General features: G+C 40.3%; 1 protein-coding gene across 2 annotated transcripts in view; it reads left to right on the forward strand.

Moving 5' to 3' along the window:
* The first annotated feature begins 5,387 nt into the window (after positions 1-5,387).
* NRBF2 (nuclear receptor binding factor 2) overlaps positions 5,388-27,894 on the forward strand; it is a 37,183-nt gene continuing 14,676 nt past the window's right edge. The window contains exons 1-2 of one of the 2 annotated variants that reach the window (XM_025918024.2): positions 5,389-5,622; positions 23,615-23,699. In XM_025918024.2, coding sequence (XP_025773809.1) covers positions 5,593-5,622; positions 23,615-23,699 — 115 coding nt within the window. In that variant the 5' untranslated portion in view covers positions 5,389-5,592. Of the gene's footprint in view, positions 5,623-23,614; positions 23,700-27,894 lie in introns of both variants that reach the window. The other variant, XM_025918025.2, reaches the window with a different exon arrangement.

Raw genomic sequence — 27,894 nt, forward strand, 5'->3', positions numbered from 1 at the left:
AGTCTCCCCTCATCTATATTTATTTAAGAGTAACCAAACCTTATCATCTTCCAATATCTCATGATTCCCTTAATCCCTTCTCAATGTCTGACCCCTCCGTTTGAAACAAAGTCCACATGAATCAGCACTTTGCCACAAAGGGTCAGAGCAAGAGGTAGAAATGGAAGTTTGAGGTTGGTGTAATTGGGGGTGGTGACTATAATGGTTGAAGAGGATTTGATTATACATGTCTCAGTGTTCTGAAGTGCTTATAAAAAATATATAGGGGGGAGTGCCTAGCTGGCTCAGTCTGTAAAGCATGCAAATCTTAATCTCCAGGTTGCAAGTTCAAGTCCAACATTGGGTGTAGAGACTACATTAAAAACAAATTAAAAATCGTGTGTGTATATACACACACACACACACATATACACACACACACATGCACATATATATACATATATATATATGAAAAGGGTTTCCTTCATGCCACCACAAATAAACACAGAAGTTATTTTTTCTATATGGAAACAAAGGGGCCCTGCTGGTGCACCAGCAGATACATAGTCCAAGGACATTTTGGGATTCTGGAGAGTTCTCTTCTGCTCCCTTGCTTGACAAACACTAACCTAATACAAAGTTGGTTGAATCATTGCCTTTCTGCCTTTATTTGACTGACTTTTCCCAGGTGTCAGCTTACTGGGTAAGAAACCTGCCCTGAAATTCTACTTTCCTTGGCCTCTCCTCTGTTGAACTTTGTTGAATAGAATGCCTGACTCCTGCCTAACTTGGCTCTCTTCATCCTGGCTCACGCTGAAGCAACTGGACAGCTTGGCTCAGAGTCCGAGGAGTTAGAGCCTGCCACTTCACAGCTACCCTCCCCCTCCCTCACAGAGCCTGTTCCTGCCCAGTCTGGTTTATGAATAGTTCTTGGCAAATACCCTGGAGGAGGACAGAGCCACTAACAATAGAAACTCCCTTTTTAGCTTGACTGGCTGGGTACTCAGGACTGTGAATTTAGGAAAACCCAAAATAACCTGTGTAATTACAGTGGGTTACCCTAACGGTCTATTTCTGCTATTACCAACATTCAATGTCAATCCAGTAGATATTCAGCGGCTTGTAGCGGAAAGAGTACTGGGCTTAAAGCCAGACAGACCCAGATTTCAGACCTAGTTCGGCTACTTAGCAATTTTATGACATTGGGCAAGTCACTAATTTGAGCCTGTTGGAATTGAATGAGCAACTGTACATGTAAGTGCTTGGAACCCTGCAAAGTGTTCTACAAAGTTAAACCCATTGCTTTTGAGAAATGGGGATAAAAAAGTTTCAGGAAAAAGAAGAAATTTAAATCTTCAAGAAGCACTTGAATCAACTTGAAGCAAGATAGTGTTTACCCTCTGTTCAACATCAAGCTCAGTCTTAAAAACAGACATCTAAAACTATAGTTAGTTTTCATTTAAAGTTGAAGGCAGTCCTACTTTTGTTCATGATGAATCTGGAAAGGGGAAGAATTTGGTGGCTCCTTTGAAATCAAGGAATGACGAAGCAGGAAGGTAAGTCCTCATACCAAGCAATACAGGAAAGAGGGTTATCCACTTACATGCTAACTGTTCCAGCCAAGTGGTTTTCTCTGAAATTTAGCCATTGTTTTCATTACTTAAATTTTGATTTTATGTATAGTGAAAGAGGTTGGTTCTTCAGACTAAGACATATTTTTGTCCCATATCACTCTTGTTCATACATAAAAAGGTAAACATAAATGAAAGAAATTTGGTTAAAAGTTTTCTTTTCTCCTCTTTTTTAAGTAGGTTCCGTGCCCAGTGTGGGGCTTGAACTCACGACCCTAAGATCAAGAGTGGCATGCCTCTGGTTAAAGGTTTTCTTTAAAAACATTTTTTTTTTTACATTTATTTATTTTTGAGAGACAGAGCACAAGTGAGGGAGGGGCAGAGACAGAATGAATCCAAAGAGAGAGACACACAAAATCCAAAGCAGACTCTCTGAGCTGTCAGCACAGAACTGTGAGATAATGACCTGAGCTGAAGTCAGACACCCAACCGACTGAGCCACCCAGGTGCCCCTCTGGTTAAAGGTTTTCTAAGGCAATGCAACTTCATCACAACTGCCACCTGGCTGTCAGTGATTATAAGATCGCTTTATATGTCCTCAGACATAGGAAAATAGGGAAATTACAACAGTAAGCACCCATCTACCTGCCGCCCTGCTTGGATACAGAACAATTCCCCATCTAGTTGGGACTTGCCATCACGTCTGGAAGTACCTTTCAAGGACGTGTGAGAAGCACCTGCCACAACCACTTAAATACCCATTGAGGGCATGTCAGTGGTTCTGCCGTAACCATGCTGGCTCCTCACCCTCCTGGGCCCTTGCTGGCTGCTCCTGACATTGCTGTGTTGATGATCTGTCCTCGGCCTGCAGACTTGGTTGCTGCCTTGCGCCCAGCACTGTTGCTGCTGCCCCTGCTGCTACCCTTGTTATTGCCCCTTTGGTGGCCCTGTAGGTTTCCTGACTACAGAAGAGACTGTGCTTTGGGTGGATTCACTGGGCAGTCTATAAATGAGGCAGGTGTGGGAGGCATATTGGACTCCCTTTTCCACGGTACAATCAGAGGGCCCCCCCCCCCCACCCTGGCACCTCAAGGACCATGTGAAGCTTCCTGATACTAACCTTATCCTGATGCCCTTTTCCATGGAGTTCCTGTGCTGAGCAGAAACAACAAAGGTAGAGAAGATGGAGCAGGAGACCAGAAGGGTCTGCTCTCCTCTCCTCCTGTAAATGAGCACACCAAAGGCTTATAACTACACAAACTTTTGAGGTTATCAATCGAAGCTCCTACTCGATGCAGGAATGCCCTCTACAGCATCTCTGTCAAATGATCCTTCTATATTTACTTGAACTGTTCCCAAACTAGGGAAAGCATTATTACAAAGCCCCAGTGAACGTCCTCACATACCTTTATTTTCTATAATTGTGCTAGTATTTCTATAGGAATTGCTGAATCAAGGGTATGCACATATTACATTTTGATAGCAGGGAACAGATTGTGCATGTGTTCCACACATAGGTGTTATAGTGATTTATACAAACTTAGGGCATGGCAGTCACAGGAAGACAGATTACAGTTCAAACAAAGGAAGAATTCTCTAATCATTAAAAACACACCACAACAGGTGTGCCTGGGTGGCTCAGCTGGTTAAGCTTCCGACTTCAGCTCAGGTCATGATCTCAGTTTGTGAGTTAGAGCCCCACATTGGGCTTTCTGATGTCAGCATAGAGCCCACTTCAAATCCTCTGTCCTCCTCTCTCTCCTCCCCCTACTCATGTGTGTGCATGCTCTCTCTCTTAAAAATAAATAAACATTAAAACAAAAGATTTAAAAAAACTCATCTGCTTTGATTGGAGTAGTAAGCATTCAAGAAGAGACTGAACTATCATGATGCTATAGATGGGTATGAGATTAGAGCAGGTAATATATAAGGAATATCTGAAATTGAGTCTTGTGGTAAATTCTGGAACCTCTCCAATGTGGCAAGTCTGTCAGTGGTGGGCCATTTAGGAATGGATTCTTTAACATGAGATATATTTTCCAGGTGAGCCACAGAAAGCAGAAAGCTTTGCAGCTTTTAAATGTTCTTCCCAAAGCCTCTGGCCCCATTTTGCGAATTGCAGCAGAGACCTAGTGTGAGCTCTTCTCATCTGACTCAGTAATAGGCATGTCCACTATGTTCCCAGCCAGGAGAGCCTGAGGATTTCTATAACCCTCCACCGATGGTCTCAGGAGATAAATGGGCTTTTCCCAATAGGCAAAGAAGTTGTCCACGTGTCTGAAGGAATACATACCTGCAAGTAGTGAAAACAGCCATCGGCAGGCTTCAAGTGCAGCTGCTGTTTCCCAAATTTCAAAGGAATCAGCTGGGATAGCTCTAAAGTCTTTGCAGGCCTGTGACCTTTTCCTTTGATGACATGGCCATGCCCCCAATGCTCTTCATAGCCTATGACTGGTCAGGTCAACAGCATGACAGAAAGTGGCAGAGAACAGGGCTGGTGGATACAATGTCTGTCTCACCACTTGGCTGTGTATATCCATCATGTCCTCTCTTTTGCTGATCTGAAGTTTCTCTCAAACACTGGTGAGTGCTTGAATACATCATACTTTCCTTCCTTCCTTGTCCATCTGCCACTGAAGCTTCCTTTAGAGGTATTAAAACCGTCCACTAAACATCCACTAGTTATTAGTGCAGTAACATGAATTTACTACCCACATTTATGGTTTATCAAGAAAAGTTCTGCCTCTGGATTTTACTGCCTCAAAGGAGTCTGTAATAGGATTCTTTGCCATATAACAAATTATCTCAAACTTACTGGCTTAAAACAACACTCATCCATTATCTCACAATTTCCATGGGTCAGGAGTTTGGGCATGGCTTCAGTGAGTCCTCTGCCCAGGATCTCACAAGGCTGCAATCAAGGTGTACACCAGGGCTGTGGTCTCAGCTGAAGCTTGGGGTCCTCTTCCAAGCTCACATAACTCTTGATCAAATTCATTTTTTTGAAGCTGTGCAACTCATGGTGCCTCTATCACAGCTCCCTGTCTGTTCCCTTTACAGCATAAATCACAACTAATTTTTTTGTCAGTGAATTCCTTGACAGAAAGAACCTAGCACAGTGGTTTAGCACACAATTGTTAACTTAATCAAGTATTATATCTGGCTATTTGTAATCCATATTATTTTATTAGTTTGCCAGCACCTTGAGGGCTGAGCCCATAATTATTTGTTTCCCTAGTCCAGGGCCTGGCTTAGCGTTGCTCAAATCTGATTTTTGCTTTTGCTTTTTTTTTTCTTTAACATTTATTTACTTTTGAGAGAGAGCAAGTGAGGGAGGGGCACCGAGAGGGGTACAGAGGCTACAAAGCGGGCTCTGTGCTGACAGCAGAGAGCCCAAAGAGGGGCTCTGACTCACAGACCGCGAGATCATAACCTGAGCTGCAGCCGCAGGCTTAACGCACTGAGCCACACAGGCACCTCTCAAATCTGATTTTTGAAAAATATCAATCAGGTACACGAATAAAGGTGAGGACTGGAGAGCAAGAGAAGGCGTAGCAATCTGAGGGATTTGGGGGGGAAAAATCATGCTGGAAGAAAACCCAAGAGGCCAAGAGCACAGCTCAGCCATTTTACTCAAGTTTCAACAAGGATGCCCATCCCCGCATGACGTCAGAGAAGACTTCGAGCAGCTGAAGATACGCCTCTCGCGAGAGGAAAGATAGCTCGCGAGCGAGTGTACGCCAGTCCGGCCCCGCCTTCCCTGAGCCCCACCCACTCCCCGGTCCTCACTCCCACCTTGAACCAGCCACGTGTGACGCCATGACGCATGCGTGGCCGCGGCGCGGGGGGCGGGCCCGCGGCGCGCCACCGGAGGAGGAAGTGGTGCGGTTGTTGCTCCCTCTGCGCCCACTGCTGGCTCCCGGGGCGCGGAGAGGGGCAGCTGCAGCAGCCGCCGCTCCGTCGCCCTGCTTACTACTGTTTCCCTTCATGTGCTCCGGCGCCGTCGCTCCCCTTCCTCAGGCCGCCGTTTACCCCGGGGTCTATGGAAGTAATGGAAGGACCCCTCAATCTGGTGAGTAGTCCGCTGAGGGTCGTGTCCGCCGTCGGGAGCCTTTGCTTCAGGAGTCCTGTCGCGCCTCCAGCGTGCTGCTGACCCTCGAGGCCGGGAGGCGGGTTTGGCGGGGGGTGGTCCTGAGGGGTGGAGGAGGGGGGCAGGCGTGGTCCCACATCGGCTACGCGAAAGGTGCCCCAGACGTTGCTCCCTCTGGCATCCCCGGGAAGCTATCACGTCTCATTTCCCGGCTCCCCGAAGCGTACCCTGCTGCAGTGCAGTGAGTGAGGGGCTTCCACCAGCCGGGAAAGCCACCTACTCTTCAGGCTAGAGGAAATGCTTCCACGCGCCACGTAACCACCTCTCTGCAGCCTGGAGGGGCACTGAAGCCGGCCAGCGCAGCAGTGGTGTGAAATACTGGTTTTAACTTCTAATACATAGGGTCTGAAGTCTCAGCTTTATTACGGTGGAGAGTTGGAGTAATACCCCCTCTCACTCCCTTCTCTTCCTCCACCCATTCATTTCTCGCCTACATTCAGATGCATAAACTGAGGATCACCCTTCTCGAATAAGTTGGAGACAGCTGGAAGAAAACAGGGCCGTCCCTGATTTTAGCTCCGTTTCATCACTTTAGGCATCGTGAAAATACGGTAGATGTTTGCCCCTTCAGAAAAAGCGCTCATAGGCCATTTACTTATTACTGTAGGCTTTTCTGATGATCTCATTAAAACAAAAACGAGAAGCACGAGTTCTTTTCTGACTGACCACTGCATCTTTTGGTTTCCTAGAGGGTACCTATTTTGGTTACTTAAGATTCCTTAAGGTTGTAGCCAGACAGGAGGAACTTGTACAGGCACAGGTTTGCATGCCGTTCACTTGCGCTGGTGGGCGATGTTGGCATTGGGGAAAGGGTGTGTGGAGAATTCGTTTCTCAGGTTGGAACTCTGAATCCTAGTGTCGTGAAAGACCCCCGGCTTCATTTAAACCATTCTATAGAGAAGCAATGGAGCACGGTGGCTTAAGACTATAGATTCTGGAGCTCTGCCGCTTCGGTATCAGTTCTGGCTTTGACACTTAATAGCTGTGTGACCTTGGGTACGTTTGTTGACCTCACCCTCTTTCCTGGTTTGTTGTGAGGATTAAAGGAGTAAATAGGTGTAAACAGTACCTTGTCCCTAGTACAGTGTAAGAGTTAGCTATTATAGTAATCAGACCATAAGCTCTTAATTTAAAATCTCATTTGTAAAATGAGGTTTGGATTTGCTGAGCTTGAAAAGCCTAAGATTCTAGGACCTAAAGCTGTTTTTCCCAAATGACTGGTGCCAGGTTAGCTGCTCTGAGAAGCGCCTCCTAGTTTTAAGTTAAGCCCACCCCCACTGGTAAGAGTTGTTTACACTTAAAAAGAATTGGACTAGATTTGTGAGTTTTTAAAAACCAGGGACACATCTTGCACTTTTTGTTTTTAAGGTCACATATAGTTTACAGTGAAATAGAATGGGTGGCTCAATACTGAAACTTCACAGGAATATTATTAGAAATAACCAGCAGTTTACAGAGTGCTTCAAAGTTCAAGTGTCCTTGCAAAATGACCATTGGTTCAGTTCCAGTTAGCTTCACTTTATTTGGCCAGAGGCTGCAGTATATACTGAGCCAAGTGCCCCACTAGTGTATGGTAGCTTGTGAGAAGACGGCAGCTGGGTGACAGTTGTAGATGGGGCAGCAGAATCACCAGTTTAGGAAAAATTAGTTAAATGGTGACAATAGTATTTTTATAGAGGAGAATTTGGGAAAGAGCCTCGTTAAGCAGGCTAGGATAAAATGTATGTGGACAAGTATCAGAAATTTGGCATCTTGAACTCTGAAACCATTTGAGATTTGAAAGATATGAGTTGTAGCCGAGCCGTTAGAAGAGAACAGTTGAACAGAGATTAACATTTAACTTGAATCATTGGAATTGTACTTGTAAATAAGTACCAGTGGCAGGCCTCGGAATTTGTCACTCAGTTTTAAAAGACTGTTTTTGTTTGTTTTTGTTTTTTGAAGGTGATCACTTTTTTTATGTCAGTTAAACAACTTAGTATCAAGTTGACTGAACCTGAGAAATAGTTCTCAATACTAGGATTTAATGAGTACCTTTGAAAATCCCAGTAGTTTATACAGGCTTTTTCTAATGACATTATAGTGTAGTCCAGATTTGTTGTATCAGGACTTATTACAGTACCTAGATTTATAAATATGTGTTCTCAGAGCATCCTTGGAATTTAGGAAGAACTGCTTCCCAGTTCTACAGAGAAATAAGCCTAGACTGAGAGAAATTAAGTAATGACTTAGATCAGTGGGTCGCAACTTATTTTAGTATCATGACCTTTTCTAGCAGTACTTCTGAATTAATGTACAGTACTCACCATTTTCATTTCAATATGTTCCTTATTTATATTGAACTGTGGATTCTGTGTCATTTAGTGTCTCTGCTTTAGTGTTGATTCTCTTATGTTAGGTTTGGAGTAAAGGCCATATAGGCTTAACTGCTGGTAGTAGATTTTTAAGATACAGAAAAGACTGGTTCAACTTAGTCATTTTTTAAATTTATTTTTTAAATGTTTATTTTTGAGGGGGGCGAGGGGCAGAGAGAGAGACAGGATCCGAAGCAGGCTCTGTGCTGACAGCAGAGAGCCAGGTGCAGGGCTTAAACTCATGAACTGTGAGATCATGACCTAAGCCACCCAGGTGCCCCCAAAATAGTCATTTTAATATGTAATACAGACATTGTATTCTAGTTCTCTTGTTTTTGAAATTGGACAGATGAAAAATAAACTAAATCATATTTCCATCGTTGGGGGGAATAGCTAGTCTTTGGACTGAATAAGTTTTGTTTCATCAGTTTTTTATTTCTTTCTGTGAATTTTTAATATGGAAAAATTGTAACTTGTAAAGTTACTTGGTGTATATTTAGGCCTTTCTTTCCATTTAATTTTGGCAAAGTGGGTGCTGTGCTGGTAGCAAATGTCAAAACTTGTGTGACATAATTTGTAGTTCTTTAATTTGTTTACTGCCTATTTGGGAAGTGATGTCAGACTAATTTACACATGACTGTTGCTCATGCTTTGCTTACCTACTCTGCAGACTCTGAGAACAGGGTCCATGTGACTGTGGCCACAGTTGTATGTTTTTGGCCGTATTAAGGGTGCCGAGAATGTTGGTTGAGTAACTGAGCTTCTCTCTAGAGTGGTCAGTTCTCATCTCAGACAAGGAATCCAATACCATGTTTCAAAGAATGGCCTTTTACATACCTGAATTCTTTGTAATTATCATATCTTAATTATGTTGGCGGTAAAATCTTTAAGGTAAAAATGAGGCTGTTTTGAACCACTTCCTTGTTGCCCTGAAAAATTTCAAGGAAAGTTCATCCTGTCACAAGTTAGGTGGGGCTCAATGGAAGGACTGGGGAAAGGTGGTAGAGCACTAAGACTTACCCAACAATTACTAAGTGCTGGGATTGGCATCAGGCACTTTATGTATACACTTGACCCTTTTTAAAAAATATTTATTTTTGAGCGAGCACAAGTGGGGGAGGGGCAGGAGAGGGGGACAGGATTCGAAGCTAGCTCTGTGCTGACAGGCTGACAGCAGTGGGCCCAATGTGGGGCCGGAATTCAAGAACCACGAAATCATGACAAATGAGAACATAATTTAAATATGCCTCCATTGTATTACCAGTATTTACATAAATTTAAATATTTGTTTCCATGACCCTAACAGTCTTTATTTATTAAATGTTTCACATTTCTATTTAAATTCCAGTATCACATAATAATAGTTTCAGGAGTAGAATTTAGTGATATCACTTACATATAACACCTAGCGCTCAATCACAAGTTCCTTCCGTAATACCTGGCACCCATTTCGCCCATCCCCCTCCCACCTCCCTTTCAGCAACCCTCAATTTGTTCTCTATAGTTAAGAGTCTCTTTTATGGTTTCATTTCTTTTCTTTTCTTTCTTTCTTTCTTTTCTTTTCTTTTCTTTTCTTTTCTTTTCTTTTCTTTTCTTTCCACTATGTTCATGTGTTTTGTTTCTTAAATTCCACATATGAGTGAAATCATATGGTATTTGCTTTTCTCTGGCTTCTTTCACTTAGCATAATACATTCTAGCTCCTTTCACATCGACAAGATTTCATTCCTTTTGATGGCTGGATAATATATATACACGATATTCCAGTGTGTGTGTGTGTGTGTGTGTGTGTGTGTGTGTGTGTGTGTGTGTGTGTGTGTGTATACATACATACACATATACACCACATCTTCTTTACCCATCAGTCGATGGATATTTGAGTTCTTTCCATAATTTGGCTGTTGTCAGTTTGCATTCCCACCACCAGTGCAAGAGGGTTCTCTTTTCTTCACATCCTCACAAACATCTATTGTTTCCTGTGTTGTTAATTTTAGTCATGCTGACAGGTGTGGCCTGATACTCATTATAGTTTTGATTTGTATTTTCCTGGTTATTGATATTGAGCATCTTTTCATGTTTCTGTTAGTCATCTGTATGTCTTTGGGAAAATGTCTATTCATGTCATCTGCCTATTTCTTAAAACTGGATTATTTGTTTTTTAGGTATTGAGTTTTATAAGTTCTTTATATATTTTGGATATTAACCCTTTATTGAATACGTCATTTGCAAATATCTTCTCCAATTGCAGAGGTTGCCTTTTAGTTTTGTTGATTGTTTCCTTCCCTGGGCAGAAGCTTTTTATCTTGAAGTCACAATAGTTCATTTTTGCTTTTCTCTTGCTTCTGGAGATGTGTTTAGTAAGAAGTTGCTATGGTAGATGTCAAAGAGATTCTTGCCTGTGTTCTCTGGGATTTTCACTATCTCTTGTCTCACATTTAGGTCTTTCATCCATCTTGGTTTTATTTATTTTTAAATTTAATCTTTTAATGTTAAGTTTTGAGCGAGTGAGTGTGTAGAGAGAGAGAGAGATAGAGCATGGGGGGTGGGGGGAGAGAAGGAGACACAGATCTGAAGCAGGCTCCAGGCTCTGAGCTGTCAGTACAGAGCCTGACATGGGGCTTGAACTCATGAACCACGAGATCATGACCTGAGCTGAAGTCGGATGCTTAACCAACTGAACCATGCAGGTGCCCTGATTATTTTTTTATTTTTTTAAGTAGGCTCCATGCCCAGCACGAAGTCCCATGTGAATTCTGCCCCTGATCGACACCTGAGCTGAGATCAGGAGTTGGACCCTTGGGGTGCCTGGGTGGCTCAGTCGGTTGAGCATCTGACTTCAGCTCAGTTCATGATCTCACAGTTTGAGTTTGAGCCCTGTGTTGTGCTTTGCACTGACAGAGATTCTCTCTCTCTCCCCCACTCCCTCTCCCCCTCCCCCCTCTCCCCCTCCCCCCATTGTGCATGCATGCACACACTATCAACAATAGCCAAAGTATGGAAAGAGCCCAACTGTCCATTGATGGATGAATGGATAAAGAAGATGTGGTATATATATACAATGGAGTATTACTCAGCAATCAAAAAGAATGAAATCTTGCCATTTGCAACTACGTGGATGAAACTGGAGGGTATTATGCTAAGTGAAATTAGAGAGAGACAAAAATCACATGACTTCACTCATATCAGGACTTTAAGAGACGAAACAGATGAACATAAGGGAAGGGAGACAAAAAATAATATAAAAACAGGGAGGGGGACAAAACAGAAGAGACTCATAAATATGGAGAACAAACTGAGAACAAACTGGAGGGGTTGTGGGAGGGGGAATGGGCTAAATGGGTAAGTGGCACTAAGGAATCTCCTCCTGAAATCATTGTTGCACTATATGCTAATTTGGATGTAAATTTTAAAAAATAAAAAAAATAAAAAAAAACCCAACAGTAGGAATTTAAAAATAAAAGTAAATATAGCATAAAAAATAAACATTAAAAAGAAAATTAAAAAAAAAGAGTTGGACACTTAACCGGCTGAGCCACCCAGCCATCCCTCATCCATTTTGAATTTATTTTTGTGTATGATGAAAGAAAGTGGTTCACTTTCATTCCTCATGTTGTTCAGTTTTCCCAGCTCCCCAAAGACTTTACTAATAAGTCTACTGTTGACTGGAAGTCTTACCAATAACATAAACAGTAACACGTATTTATATGTTATACATATTATGTATTGTATTAACAATAAACTAGAGAAAAGAAAATACTAAAGTCATAAGGAAAATACTTTATAGTACTGCACTGTATTTATTGAAAAAAATCCATATATAAGTGGACCATGCAGTTCAAATCCATGTTGTTCAAGGGTCACCTGTGTTATTTATCTTCTTAGTAGCTGTTATTTCCCCATTTTACTGATGAAGACATTGACATGCAGAATAAGTGGTGACAGTGGGATTTGAAAGCAAGGTTCTCATTAAAATATTGGTCTTACTATTAGATCAGTGTTTGCCCATGTTTTGACTGGGATCCACAATTAGAGATTCTTACATAATGATCAGTACACACATACATATGTATATACTATGTAGAGCTGTCACATTATGCATATGTCTCTTGGGATTGTGTAAAATGCAAGGGCCCTCATAAATTTCACCCAAAACAAAAAAAGCTGAAACTGAAACATTATGATGCCATAAATGTACGTCTGTGTGTATATGCACATATGTAGAGTATGTATATATATATTTATAATACTGTGTATCATGCACTCTAATATTTACTAAGATTTTTTAAAATGCTGGTTTTGGGACGCCTGGGTGGCTCAGTCGGTTAAGCGTCTGACTTTGACCCAGGTCATGATCTCACTGTTCCTGAGTTCCAGACCTGCATCGGGCTCTGGGCTGACAGCTCTGACCCTGGAGCCTGCCTCGGATTCTGTGTCTCCCTCTCTCTCTGCCCCTCCCCTGCTTGTGCTCTGTCTCTGTCTCTCAAAAACAAATAAATGTTAAAAAAAAAAAAAAAATTTTTTAATGATGGTTTTGACCCACTAAATTGATTTCAGAACTCATTGGTGGATTGTATCCTGTAATTTGCCTTCACAGCAGATGGCGGCAGTTCTGAAAAAAAGCAACTGAAAATGAGGTAGAAAAAAAGATGCAGCAGAGCTGCATGTGGGAGAAGTTGATCCTTAGACTTAAAATCAAAAATAGGTCTTGGCCTTCTCTAACACTTGAGCAGTTATCTTAAGTGTGATTGCATTATATTAGTTTGACCGAGGTCAATTCAGTACTTAGGAGATACTACTTGCCTGTAGGAGACTTACAGTGAATTGATGGTGGAAGGGAGAGTGAATGCGACTTCTCCATTGCTCTCTATTGAAGACCCTACCACAAGGTTCAAGAGTACATTATATTTTCCTCTGCCTTTTTGATATTGTGTTTGGTATGGTGTTCCTTTTCTTGTCATCTTTACATACACAGCTTTCCCCAGGGACACGGAAATAATTAAATGGAAAGTAATAGAAAGTAACACTGTTTCCTTTGGGGGAAAAAGACAATATTCTGTATTTAAAGAAAATTTTTTTGAAGTTTATTCATTTTTGAGAGAGAGAGAGTGAGCAGGAGAGGGGCAGAGAGAGAGAGGGATACATAGAATCAGAAGCTCCAGGCTCCCAGCTGTCAGCACAGAGCCAGACACGGACAGGACTCGAACTCATGGGGCTCCAACTCATGGGGCTGGAGCTCACGAACCGTGAGATCATGACCTGAGCTGAAGCCGGACGCTTAACGGACTGAGCCACTCAGGCACCCCAATCTTTTTCTGAAGCAGTTAGCATGTGGAAGTAGAAGGTACTTCTTGGTGGCTGCAGTCATTAAGTGATCTAGTTTTAGCTAGGATTTTCATTGGTTGCAGGTGATGAGAGCCACTTCAGATTAGTTTATGCCAAAAGGGATAATTTATTGAAAGGGTAATTGATTGGAATCCAAAGAAAGGTGCAGGAAGGGCAGGGCTACATTGCAGGTAGGTCTAAGAAAGTATGGGACCTGAGGCTTAAAGATGATCAGATTCTCCCTCTGCCACTTCAGGCTTGACTGCTTTATGTCTCTGCAGACTTAGTTAATTCCTGAATGTCACAGTAGTTAGGACCACTTAAAACTTTCTTGACATATTCTCTCCCTAAGTTTGAAAATGCAGTGGAATGAATTCTTTAGTGTCCAGGGGATGAGGTAATTAAGAATGTGGCAGTTTCCACAAGAATCATATTGATTGCCTGGAAGAAGAGCAGTTCACAGAGACCAGTGGGATGTGTGTAAAGGGTTGGCTCTTCTGAGGAGGATTCAGCAAGGGAGGAATCTGTACAGGGCACACAGTAAGACGTTACTGTTTTACTTTTTATAAAGGTTTTAGAACATTTTGTAGTAGCGTGCTTTCATTTTTTTTTAAACTTAAAAAAAAATTTAAGTTTATTTGAGAGAGAAAGAGAGAGAGAGGGAGAGAGTATCCCAAGTAGGCTCCACACTGTCATTGCAGAGCCCCATGCAGGGCTCCAATTCACAGACCGTGAGATCATGACCTGAGCCGAAACTAAGTCAAATGCCTAACTGACTGAACCACCCAGGTGCCCCTCGTGCTTTCATTTTTAATTGAGAGGGAGTAGGAAAATTCTGATTAAAATGTCCTAGAGATTGGGTGGATGAAATAGTGAATGAAGTAAATGCATCAAAGACCAACTCTTTTTCTGTATATATGTATATCCATATATATAGTTATTTTAAATTTTGATGCAGAATTTGTTTCTGATATTTTTCTGAAATACAGTAATGTTCTGTCAGCATTTTCCAGTCTTTGGTTTTGTTACCAACTTTTATTTTTATTTTTTCTTTTTTTAATGTTTGTTTTCAAGAGAGAGAGGGGCGGAGACAGTGTATGAGTGAGGGAGGGGCAGAGACAGAGGGAGACACAAAATTCAAAGCAGGCTCCAGGCTCTGAGCAGTCAGCACAGAGCCTGATGCAGGGCTCAGACTCATGAACCATAAGATCATGACCTGAGCTGAATCAGATGCATAACCGTCTGAGCCACCCAGGTGCCCCTGTTACCAGCTGTAAACATGACTTCTTCCATTCTTCCCTGCAACTTACCATTCATTCCCTCGTCCAACTAACCAACAAATATTACGAGTAACTACCTTCTTGTCAGGTACTGTTCTGGACCTCAAGGATTTAACAGTGAATAGGACAAAGTCCCCAATTCTTACAGAACTTTCATCCTATGTCTCTAGTTTTCTTTTCATCTATTGTATCTTCATTCTGTATTTTCTTTAACATCTTAAGCATAGTTGCTTTGAGTTCCATGCTGTTAATTTCAACATGGATTATCTCTGGATCTGTTTTCATTGTCTTTGTCTTTATTATCAATCACTTTTTCCTACTTCACATGCTTAGTAAGGTTATTTTAACATTTCATGCATTGTGGATGATATGTTGTAGAGACTGAAGTTAGCATCTTCCTCTAAAGAGTGTTTTGTTCTGGTTGGCGGTTAAAATACTGGCAGATCACCGTGATCCATCTAAACTTGGTTTTAGGCTTTATTAGGGTGGGTCTATTTTAGTTTTACCCATAATGCCTAGAGTGTGGTTCTTACTCCGGGGGCTGACCTTTCTGGGTTCTCAACTGAAAGTCTCCGATGTTCACCAGCATCCCTATACTCTTCAGGTCTAAACTACAGCCTGTCTTTCCAACATCGTGTAGCTTGTGAAATGTCTGCTTAGAGTGTCTGCTAGGCCTCCTGGAATTATAACCTGGTGCATGTGCAGCTTAGACGTTGGCTACAGACCTGAAAGGACTTTTGTATGCATATTTTTAGGTTGTCATCTTCAGTGTAATTCTTTCCAATCCTGGACCCTCCTCAAATTCCAACCTTTTTGCTCTACTCTTCATTTCTTTTCCCCAAGTAGATGCCACCTTCTGCTTGGGTTTTGTTTTTCTGCACTGCATTTTGAAAAGTGCTCTCAGAAAGAAAGCCTCACCTTGCACTTTTTCCTTTTCTTAAAGTTGTAGCCTTCTGTTATTTTTTGTTCAGTGTAAAATGTTGTTTTTATATATTGTGTCCAGCTTTGTAATTGTCTACAGCTGGAGGGTAAGACAATGCTTAGCTTGCTCATCTCCATGAGAATTCAAGAGGTTCTCAAAGCAAAATTACATCAGTTTATTAATAAACTCTGAATGCCAGAAAGTACTTAAATATGAGATTATAGTATCATGAAATCTAATACTCAGTGATACGGTATCACAGTCTTACGAGGATTGGCCAGTCACTGCTTTCCCTATTTAAACATCTATTTCTAAGGGCATCTGGGTGGCTCAGTCAGTAGAGCACACAACTCTTGATCTTGGGATTGTGAGTTCAAGCCCTATGTTGGGAATAGAGCTTACTTTAAAAAAAAAAAAAAAAAAAGATTTATTTCTAAATAGAATTTGAGGCAGCTTACAATAAAAGACAAAGATGCCATACTATTAGTGTATGAGATATGAGTTATACAGCAACTTATTCCAAAATTTAGGAGCTTAAAACAGTACACATTTGTTTTCTCATAGGTTCTGTGAGGCAGGAATAACGATATGGCTTAGCTGGGTCCTGCTTCAGGATTTCTCATAAGACTGCCATCAAGGTGTCATCTGGGGCTGTGGTCCCATTTGAAGGCTCCACTGGGGCAGGAGCTGCTTCCAAGCTCACTCACATGGCTGATGGTAGAATTCAGTTCCTTGAGGACTTTTTGAATCAGCTTTTGGATTCAGTTCCTTGCTGGCTGTTGGCAGACTACCCTCAGTTCCTTCCCTGAGAGCTTTTTGGTAGGGCAGCCTGCAACATGACCCTTGGCTTTATTAAAGTGAGTAAGGGAGGGTCACCTGGGTGTCTCAGTACCCTAAGCCTCCTGACTCTTGATCTCCTCTCAGGTTATGATCTCAAGGTTCCTGAGATTGAGCCCCTTGTCAGCTCTGTGCTGACAGGTGTGGAGACTGCTTGGGATTCCCTCCCTCCCTCCCCGCCTCCCCCCCCTCTCTCTTTCTCTCTCTCTGTCCCTCCCACCTCTCCCCAGCTCTCTTTCTCTATCAAATCAACATTTTAAAAAAGTGAGCAAGGGGGGAGTGAATGCTACCAAGATGGAAGCCAGTGTCTTTTGTAACCTAATCAGAGAAGCAACATCCCCTCCCCTTTGCTGTATTCTATTCCTTAGATGCAGGTCACTAGGTTTAGTGCACATTAAAGGGGAAGAGATTACATACGGGTATGAATACCAGAAGGCAGGGGTCATTGGGAGCTATGATATAGCTATGATATAACTGCTTACCAACAGTTGTTGATAAAGAAGTAAAGAAAATAAGAAAATCAACAAAGAATATCAAGAAAATATAATTTTGTGGAACATCAAACTAATAAGCTGCACAGCAAAGGGAATCATTAACAAAATGAAAAGTGAAAAGGCAACCTGCTGAATGGGAGAAAATATTTGCAAATCATGCATATGATAAGGGGTTAGTGTCCAACAAAATACATAAAGAATTCATACAACTCAATAGCAAAAAGAACAAACAGTCCAATTAAAAAATGGACAGAGAATCTGAAAAGACATTTTTCCAAAGGAGACATCCACATGGCTAACTGGTACGTGAAGAGATCCTTAATAATCACTGATCATCAGGGGAATGCATATCAAAGCCACATGAGATATCATCTCACCCATGTTAGTGTTTATTTTTGAAAGGGGGAGGAGGGGCAGAGAGAGAGGGAGACATAGAATCCAAAGCAGGCTTCCAGGTTCTGAGCTGTCAGCACAGAGCCTGATGTGGGCTCACAAACTCACAAACAGTGAGATCATGACCTAGACAGTGAGATCATGACCTGAGCCGAAGTCGGATGCCTAACTGACTGAGCCACCCAGGCACCCCTCATCTCACCCATGTTAGAATGGCTAGTATCAAGAAGACTAGAAATAACAAGTGTTGGCTGGGATGTGGAGAAAAGAGAATCCTTGTGCACTATTGGTGGGAATGCAAATTGGTGCAGGCGCTATGAAAAACAGTATGGAGGTTCCTCAAAAAATGAAAAATAGAGACATCATGGGGCACCTGGGTGGCTCAGTCAGTTAAGTGTCCAACTTCAGCTCAGGTCATGATCTTGTGGTTTGTGAGTTCAAGCCCCACGTCAGGCTCTGTGCTGACGGCTCAGAGTCTCGAGCCTGCTTTGGATTCTGTGTCTCCCTCTCTCTCAAAAATGAGTAAACAGTAAAAAATTAAAAAAAAAAAAAAAGAAAAGAAAAATAGAGATACCATATGACCCAGCAGTTCCACTTCTGGGTATTTGAAGAACACAAAAACACTAACTTGAAAAGATATACAGACTATTTGTAACAACCAAGATACGAAAATAAGTGCCCGTTGATGGATGAATGGATAAAGATGTGGTATTTATGTAATGAATATTATTTAGCCACAAAAAAACCCAGAGTCTTTCCACTTATGAAACATAAATGGAGATAAAGGGCATTATGCTATTTGAAAAAGTCAGAGAAAGACAAATTTAAGTGATTTCACTTACAGATGGAACTTAAAAGGCAAAACAAAACAAAAACCCAAACTCATAGATAGATTGGTAGTTGCCACGGTGACTAAGGTTAAAATGGATGAAGGAGGCCAGAAGGTACAAACTTGCAGTTATGAATAAGTCCTGGGATGCAATATATAACATGGTGACTATAGTTAATAATACTGAATTACATATTTGAAAGTTGCTAAGACAGTAGACCTTAAAAGTCTTGAGCAGAAGAAAAAATTTTTTTGTAACAGTGTATGGTGTATGATGTTAAAAGACTTACTGTGGTAATTGTTTTGCAATATATAAAAATATCAAATCATGTACACCTGAAACTAAATAAATGTTTTGTATGTCAACTATACCTGAGTTAAAAAATATATGTATCCTATGGGACACAGCTACTAATGATTAGTTAACTGTGACCTATTAGAATGATAAAAGATAATTAGGACAGAAAAGAAAACACCATTTTTTTTTTATTTTTAAGTATAGTTGACATAGTGTTATATATTAGTATCAGGTGTACAACATAGTGTTTTGACAGTTGTATACATTACTCAGTGCTCACCGTAATTAGTCACCATCTGTCACCATACAATGTTATTAGAATATTATATACTTTATACCCTATGCTGCACTTTTCATCTCTGTGACTTATAAGTGGAAGTTTTTATTTCTTAGTCCTCTTTACTTCATCTGTCAACCCACCCTCTTCCCTGTATTTATGAGTCTGTTTCTGTTTTGTTTGTTAGTTTAGAAAACACTGATTTTTATGAAAGATTTATACATTTTTATAAGAAATCCAGAGGGTTAAAACGGACAAAAAATTGAGCTCATTTATTTACCAGCTAGGGAGATGAAAATGAGTTAATGGAGTTGAAGCTCTTGAAGAGTGTTACATTGCCTTTTCTAACAGTTTCCTGGTCAATATTGATACTTTATTTAAGAAAAAAAAAAGCTTAATTTGGTCAGTACTCAAAATAGATGCATTCTTAAACATTAAATTGAATTGTTAGTGAAACCACTCAAAGACCTGTAGTGTCTTTTATCCTTTCTGAATGAATATGAAATATTAAGATAAAGCCTTTTCCATAAATCTTACTGTATCTTGAAATACTTGGCAAAAGAAAAACGTGTTAACAGAATTAAAATATATCAGTGCCCAGGGGCACCTGGGTGGCTCAGTCAGTTGAGCATTAGACTCTTGATATCGGCTTGGGTCATGATCCCACAGTCATGGTGGGATGAGCCCCTTGTTGGGACCCACCCTCACTGTGGATCCCACGTAAGATTTTCTCTCTCTCCCTCCCTCTTCCCCCCCCTTAAAAAAATTAAAGATATATATATATATATAGAGAGAGAGAGAGAGAGAGAGATCTACATAGATAGATATATATATGTATATGAGTGCCCAAACTGCTTTTAGAATCTCTCACCAACATTTTCCATTTCAGTTGCTTTTTGTTGCTGTTTTGAGTTACTGAAGAAACATAGTTATGGACTTAACATTTAATGGCTGTGATTCTACCAAGAACAGTATTTAAAGAGATCAGTTTTAAACTAGAGATTTGTTTTAAATGTTTATTTTTGAGGGAGAGAGACACAGAATCTGAAGCAGGCTCCAGGCTCTGAGCTTACCAGCACAGAGCCCAACATGTGGCTCGAACTCACGAACATGAGATCATGACCTGAGCCGAAGTTGGACGCTTAACCGACTGAGCCACCCAGGTGCCCCTAAATTAGAGATCTTTAAAATTTGTTTTAAAAATAAGAGGTATTAAAAATAATCATAAAAATAAGAAATTTAACCAAGATAATTTTCCTATAGTATCTTCAGTTAGGGGAAAAAAACAAAACAATTTAGTCTAGTCTCCCCAACTATATATTGTGAACTTAATGGCAGGGATTGCCTTGGCTTTTATTGTCTTTTAACTAATTTTCACTGTACTCTCATTTTAGAGATGGGAAAACTCAGGCAGAAAGTTAAGAAAGCCAGTTTCATGTGTCTAATAAGTGTTCAAACTAAGATTTGAATCTAGGCAGTCAAGCTCTGTACAGAGACTCTGCTTGCTGGGTGTGTAACAGGAGCTTAGTAGGAACTGTATTTTATTATTTTTTTTTTTGAAGTTTATTTATTTGGAGGGCAGGGAGGGGCAGAGAGAGAGGGAGAGAGAATCCCAGGTAGGCTTCTCTGTGCTGTCAGTGCGGATCCCACAAACCGGGAGATCATGACCTGAGGCGAAATTAAGAGCCTGCCGCTCAACTGACTGAGCTACCCTGGCACCCCTGCATTTTTTTTAAATAGGGAATTTGATTGCTGTGGTACCAGATAACCTAGAGTAGGTGTGTATTTTTAAATGAGATGTAACTCTTGAATTGGCAGAGTGATCAGAGCTTGAACTTTACATGGGAAGGTTTTAGGGAAGTCAGGACAGGTATGAGATCCTATTCTCACCACTTGAGAACTTTTTGTATGTTTCTTTGGTATTTAATAATTTATTCTGTTATTATGGAGCTTGAAGTTTATTTAGGGAGTTGTACTTCATAGTACAACGTAGAAAGTGGTTAATATCATCAGAGGCATAGAAGAGGCAACCTCAGAGAGTATCTCTTCCTGCTTTGCAAAGGGTGTCCCAGAGCCAGCAGCTTCAGCTACATGTGGGTAGAATCTCGACCCCCTGTTCTAGACCTACGGAATCAGTCTGCATTTTAACCAGATCCCCAGGTGATTTGTATTCCACTAAAACTTGAGTAGCACCGATATAGTCCATGTCTATCGTCTTACAGGTTCATCACCTGTAAACAGACCCTGAAGGATGAAATAATTTAGCTGGTTAGTGGGAGAGCCAAGACTTGTGCCCAGAGCCCTGGCTTTGTGGTAGGGCTGGATCTGCACTTTGCCGTCCACAGTTAGGAGATACTTTGGAATTTCAGAGGTTTGTCTCTTATGTAGGGCTTCTTTCAAAGCTCAGAAAGGTTAAGGCACATGCAAATTCACCCCTTCCTTTGTGGGTTCCCCCCCCCCCCACACACACACCTACAACCTTGTTGATTGTCACTTGCTTTAACTATATTATCAAACACATAGAGAAATCATGTTGATTATAACTTAGTTTTCTTCGTGTATATTCTCTTCCCAAAAGATCTGTGTCATTTCTAGGTACCAAAAGATACTCCTGTGTTCAGGACATATTTTATGCTCAGTTAAAAGTATTTTAAGCCCCTAGCCACTTCTTTTACCCATCATTTTCAGGAATAAATTGAGACTTAGGGACAAAGCTTGTTTAGTTATTATTTGAAGAGTAAACAGCCTCTGAAACAGTTGAAATGGATGATCTTGCTTTTAAATAGTGTTGTGTCTTCCTGACATAAATAGAAGGGAACATGTAAACAAGCATGCATTGCTGATTACTACTTTTGTCTTCACCTCTGTTTTACATTGAGTGTGATTTGCAAACATGCCCAGAATATTTCTACTCTGTTGCAAAAGTGATTCTCTGAAGTATTTTTATGAGACATCTGTGGCACAGTTTTTGAAAAGCATTCAAGATAAATCACTTTACACCTGACAGAACAGATTTGCTTTTTGCTTTCTTAAAAAATTGAGGTAAAGGGGCGCCTGGCTGGCTCAGTTGGAAGAGCATGCAGCTCTTGATCTCTGGTCCCGAGTTCAAGCCCCACATTTAAGTTAAGGTTACTAAAAAAAAATAACAATAAATAAAGATTTAAAAATTGAGGTAATACACATAGCATAAAACTTATCCTTTCTCATTTTTAAGTACACAGTTTAGTAGCAAGTATATTCATTTGTGCGACAGGTCCCCAGAACCTTTCACCTTGTAAAACTGAAACTCTCCACCTTAACTCACTTTTCTCTCCACCCCCTGGCAACCACCATTTCACTTTCTGTTTTTATGAGTTTCACTACTTTAGATATCCATATAAGTGAGATCATATAGTATTTGTCTTTTTGTAACTGGCTTATTTATTTTAATTTTTTAAAATTTATTTTGTGGGGGGTGGGAGAATGTGAGCAGGGGAGGGGCAGAGAGAGGGAGAGAGAATCTCAAGAAGGCACCACTCTGTCAGCACAAGTTCAATGCGGGGCTTGTACTCCTAAACTGAGATCATGACCTGAGCCAAAATCAAGAGTGATGCTTAACCGACTGAGCCACCCGGGTGCCCCTTTTATATTTTATTGTTAACATAATGTCCTCAGAGTTCATGTTGTAGCATGCATCAGAATTTCCTTCTTTTTCAAGGTTTAATAATAATTCTATTATATATGTATGTATATACATATATAAATATATAGAGACATTTGGGTTGCTTCCACCTTTTTTTGACTGTTGTGATTGATGCTGCTATGAAGATGGGTGTACGATGCTTTTTACTTTTTTTAAAGCAGCGTTTCTAAATCATCTGTGAGTTTGTTAGTGAGGGAAACTACCTAGTTAGAAAAATTGACTTTGATCATTTCTGTCTTGCTCCTTGTCTGCTAACTGTGGAACCTTAGGTCAGATATGTCTGCTGCACATCCTCATGTAAGAAAGGGAATCACATTCATAAAGTTGTAGTAATTCTTTTTTTCTTTTTTAATTTTTTTAAATGTTTATCTGTTTTTGAGAGAGAGTGCAAGCGAGCATGAGTGGGGGAGGGGCAGAGAGAGAGAGAGAGAGAGAGGCAGAGAGAGAGAGAGACACATAGACTCCAAAGCAGGCTCCAGGCTCTGAGCTGTAAGCACAGAGCCTGGTGCAGACTCGAACTCATGAACCATGAGATCATGCCCTGAGCCGAAGTTGGATACTTAACCGACTGGCCACCAGGTGTCCCATGTTGTAGTAATTCTTAAAGTGTAGCACACATGTAAAGAGGCCAGTGACTACTTATTAATCCATTTACCTTTACATTTGGGGGCACTTGAGCCATTTGCTTTCACATCTGAGTTTGTTGTTTTGGTCAGTGTTACCTGAAAAAAAAAATCACTGTAATATTAAATATTGGTATAATTCTTTAGCTGTACAGTATACAGATTTTTATCTTAAATAGTAACTTTAATGTTGAAACAATGAGTTAATAGAAGCTTGAATTTTACTATTTTATAATTTCCTTATTGTAGTTTTTAAACTATACAAACTAGTGAAAGGATCTAAAAGATAGCTTTTGTTTTGAAAGGAGGTTGTTAAAAGTCAAGTAAATAAGTATACAATCTGTGATTGTAACTCTTGGTTAATCTCTGAAGAATGGAAGAATGTGACTCATTGAAGGAGCTCAGTGCTGGTGTTAAACTTGATAGTTTATTGGTAGAGTTGAGAAAAGATGCCAGTCCTCAGATGCTACCTGTTAGATTTCTCATAGATACAGCTGTAATGGTTTGATGGGTGGCAAAAAAAGGCATTATTTATCTTGTCAAAAAATTTTAAGTCGTGTCTTTTTATATAATTTGGAGGAACTTAAGAATGTTTGTCTTCTAGGCTCATCAACAGAGCAGACGAGCAGATCGTTTATTAGCTGCAGGAAAATACGAAGAGGCTATTTCTTGTCACAAAAAGGCTTCAGGTGAGTATTCTTTTAAAGAAATACCAAGTCTAAACTGGAGGGCAGTTTCTTTTCTCCAGTATCTCTCAACAGTTTATTCAGAATGAAAGTCACAATAGTAGTGATGTGCTGTTGGCCTGCATATACAAGGTTGACAGTATTGACCTACCAGAATGTCAGTTTGGACTATTTTTCAAGTGAGTATCTTGGATTTCCCAGTTCTTCCTAACCTTGTCTTTCTAAACCATGAAGGTTGTATATGCAATACTGGTTGTATATGCAAAATGACTCCTGGACACAGCTTTCTGAACCTGGAGAACCCTAAAGATAGAAGTGATTGCAAGATATCTGTCAATATACATCTTAGTTACTATGGAAAATGGATTTCAGTTAGTTAGCCATTTTGGGTTATGAAAGTAATAACTAACTTAATTCTAACCATTTAATTTTCACTGGATTTCTAAGATGCTGATAATACTCTTCTGTGGTCTTAGTTTCCTTCTGAATATTTCATCTGTACATTCATGCCTATGGTGTCATGCTGATGATAGCTTGCTTTTAGGTATGAAATTTAGAATTAATGACTTCTTATCAAACACCTAATTTTATCCCAATCAGTCCCACAGTCTAGCATATGCTGAACTCAAATAGATTTTTGGGGTCTGTTTTGTACAGACTGGTTTCAGTTGGCTAATTAACCTAAAAGCTTTGAGGAGGGAGTGTTTTACTTATGCTGCATTAAATAATAGGCCACCTTTCTTAGAACAAATCTTATAGTCTTTCTGTTAGAGGAAAACACTTTCTTTTTCTTTTAGGCCACTGCAGTGATTAAAGCCATGTTCTTTCTTGGCAGAATATACCCCTCCAGTGTTGCCTTACTGCTGAAATACCACACAGTGGATCCTGGTTTGAATAAGTCCTTTTATGTTAGTGATTTTTGCCTACATGTCCATGATTTTTAGAAAAAAATTCGAGTCTTATTTAAAAAAAATTTTTTTTTAATGTTTATTTTTGAGACAAAGCACAAGCAAGGAGGGAGAGGGGCAGAGAGAGAGGGGGAGACACAGAACAGAGCCTCACACAGGGCTCGAACCCATGAACTGCGAGATCATGACCTGAGCCAAAGTCAGATGTTTAACTGACTAAGCCACCCATGCACCCCTCAAGTCTTATTTTTAAAGAATGAGTTTTGCCACTGAAGTGTACTCCTTCAGCTGTAGGGCTGAGTGCATACTACGTACCCCATAAGTCTTTGTGAATTTTTTATCTTTTTTTTTTTTTTTTTAAATTTTTTTTTTCAACGTTTATTTATTTTTGGGACAGAGAGAGACAGAGCATGAACGGGGGAGGGGCAGAGAGAGAGGGAGACACAGAATCGGAAGCAGGCTCCAGGCTCTGAGCCATCAGCCCAGAGCCCGATGCGGGGCTCGAACTCACGGACCGCGAGATCGTGACCTGGCTGAAGTCGGACGCTTAACCGACTGCGCCACCCAGGCGCCCCAAGTCTTTGTGAATTTTTATAGGGAGTTTTATGGGGACCTTTATGCAACATTAAACTTGGCAGCTAGTACTCTTTAAATCTTTCATAAACCATATTTTGTTATGAATGAAATTGTTATAGTCACTATACAGAAAAGTCAGTGTACTGGGTTGCCTGAGTGGCTCAGTCAGTTAAGTGGCACTTGATTTCTGTTCAGGTCATGATCTCACAGTTCATAAGTTCAAGCCACACATCAGGCTCTGTGCTGTGGAGCCTGCTTGGGATTCTCTCACTCTCTCTCTTTCTCTGCCCCTCCTCTGCTCACCTGTTGTCTCTCTCAAAATAAATAAATAAGCTTAAAAAAAAAAAAAGAAAAGACAATATATTACACTATTTAAAAAACAACAACAACAGTGTTGTGGGTGAATGCCCCAGTGAAGTAATACCTCTGGTTAAATAACCCAGAGTCTTTGTGGTTACATGTATATAAAATATATCACAATGGAGTGATCAGTATATGTTGTGCATTGAGCGTTAGGAGGTTCTGAATATATAAAAGGGAGAAACGTTTCTTTCATTCCTAATCTGTGTCCCTGTCTTTGAGGAATTAAAACCGATGTTGGGCTTTACACGCCTTTCCCCACTTTCTCAGTATCTACAATCTGTGACATTCTCAGGAGTAGAAAAGATAAAGACAGCCTTTTGGATCCCATTAGTTTTAATTAGGGAGATAGAACTCAAGTGTGATCAGTTAATCCCACTGAGCTGATTTGATTTGGAGTTTAGACTGGGTTAAAAATAGCCTTGTGTTTTTTAGAGTGGAGTTGTGAATGTAATGCTAATTTGAAAATTGACGTGGTTGGAATAAGCTTAGTGTTTTCTAAATTGACTTATATCTAGGGCTTATAGCAGAGGTGCTTTGGGAGGTATGGGTGTAAATATATTCTGAAGGGATTTATTTTAGAAATATGATAGGGAAGGGCGCCTGGGTGGCTAAGTTGGTTAAGTGTCCAACTTCAGCTCGGGTCATGATCTCACGGTTTGTGGGTTCAAGCCCATGTCGGGCTCTGTTCTGACACCTGGGAGCCTGGAGCCTGCTTCCAATTCTGTGTCTCCTTCCCTCTTTGCCCCTCCCCTGTTCACTTGCTCTCTCAAAAAGAAATAAACATTAAAAAAATATATAGGGAAGGTCATCATCTGAGAATGACTGATAAAAAGGAAAGCCTGAAATAGAGAACTTAAGGGCAAAGGAGGTGCCTCTTATCCAACTATGAAAGATCAGAGAAGATTCTGAGACATAAACATTTACCCTGAGATTACATAGCTAAACTCATAGCCTCTATACTTTGTGATCTTCTGATGGATTTTTTTTTAAGTAAGCTCTACACCTGACATGGGGCTTGACTCCAGGATTGTCAGAAAAATCTGTTGCTCAGAAACCTTGATTAGCAGCTATAGCTGGATAGAATTCTTGCTCATAGTCTTACACAGTCCACTTGCCTAAGTGGGTTTCTTTTCTTTGACAAACAGCAAAAAGAGCAAAAGCTTAAATGCGAAGTTGATAATAGCCATTTACAGTGCTTAGAACTCCAGCAGTTTAGAAGATGAGCAGACCTCAGAGTTCACAGTGTCTACATATACTTGGTTGAAACCTGTCTTGACCCGGACCTTCCCATGAAGCTATGGCAGCATGAAAATGATTCTGAGCAGATCAATCTTTGTCATTCAGAGGCAATATTTTGCTGTGTGTGTGAGATACTCAGTTGTGACTCTGGAACAAATTCATGACTAATCAGATGAAATTTTTTTCTTTTATTAAGACCCAAATTTTACTTATTTATTTTTACTTTTTTTTTTTTTTAAGTAATCTCTATACCCAGTGTGAGGCTTGAACTCACAACCCCAAGATCAAAAGTCACATGTTCTACCAAGTGAACCAGCTAGATGCCCCCTTAAGACCCAAATTGTAAATTAAAACATGGGAAATACTTTAAGTGGCAGTGTGACTCTTGATTTTTTTTTTTTTTGGCTTTGGAAACTCATGTCCTTGGGTATTCTCTACTGTTGTGTTATAGTTGCAAAGTTCTACAAAGGCAGTCCAGTTGGTTTAAGCCTGGTTTTATGAAACTGTTCCCTTTGTTTAAAAAGTGAATTTACAGCAAACTGTAGTTCAGATGGGGAGACGATGGTATGTGGAAATAATAGGGAAGTTCATCCATACTGTATCGCTGCAATAGATAAGAGTGTCTCAACAGCCTTAAACATGAAGAAAAAGACAAAGAAATAGTCTGTACGCAGTTATATAGACTTACTATAGGAATAAAAGACACACAAGTTGAGGAAAAAATTTAAGTATGGCTAGAGCAAAGGCTATATAGCCAACTGTTTTACTGTTGGGGAAGGACCATCCAGTTAATCCGTATCTTAAAGATTATGGTATAACCTAGCAGGCAACAGTTCTAAGTCATGAACTCAAAATCATTAAAATATTTGACTTTAATATGACAGAAACATTGCCCTGTAAGATCTGCAAAAAGGCAAAAAGGAACTTAATGTAGGGATGAGAGATACTGAGACATTGATAATAAGAAGTAAGAAATGGAGATTGTGTATGATCTATTATGATACTTGTTTATACTCTCTTTTGTTCCAGGCAGTACATAAAAGGTCTTCCAGAGGAATACAACAAAATACAAAATGTAATTAAAAATAAGCAGATGAGGAATCCTTAGAAAG

The sequence above is a fragment of the Puma concolor genome, chromosome D2 (assembly GCF_028749965.1).
Source record: "Puma concolor isolate L17-30 chromosome D2, mPumCon1.1.hap2, whole genome shotgun sequence".
Classification (NCBI taxonomy): domain Eukaryota; kingdom Metazoa; phylum Chordata; class Mammalia; order Carnivora; family Felidae; genus Puma; species Puma concolor.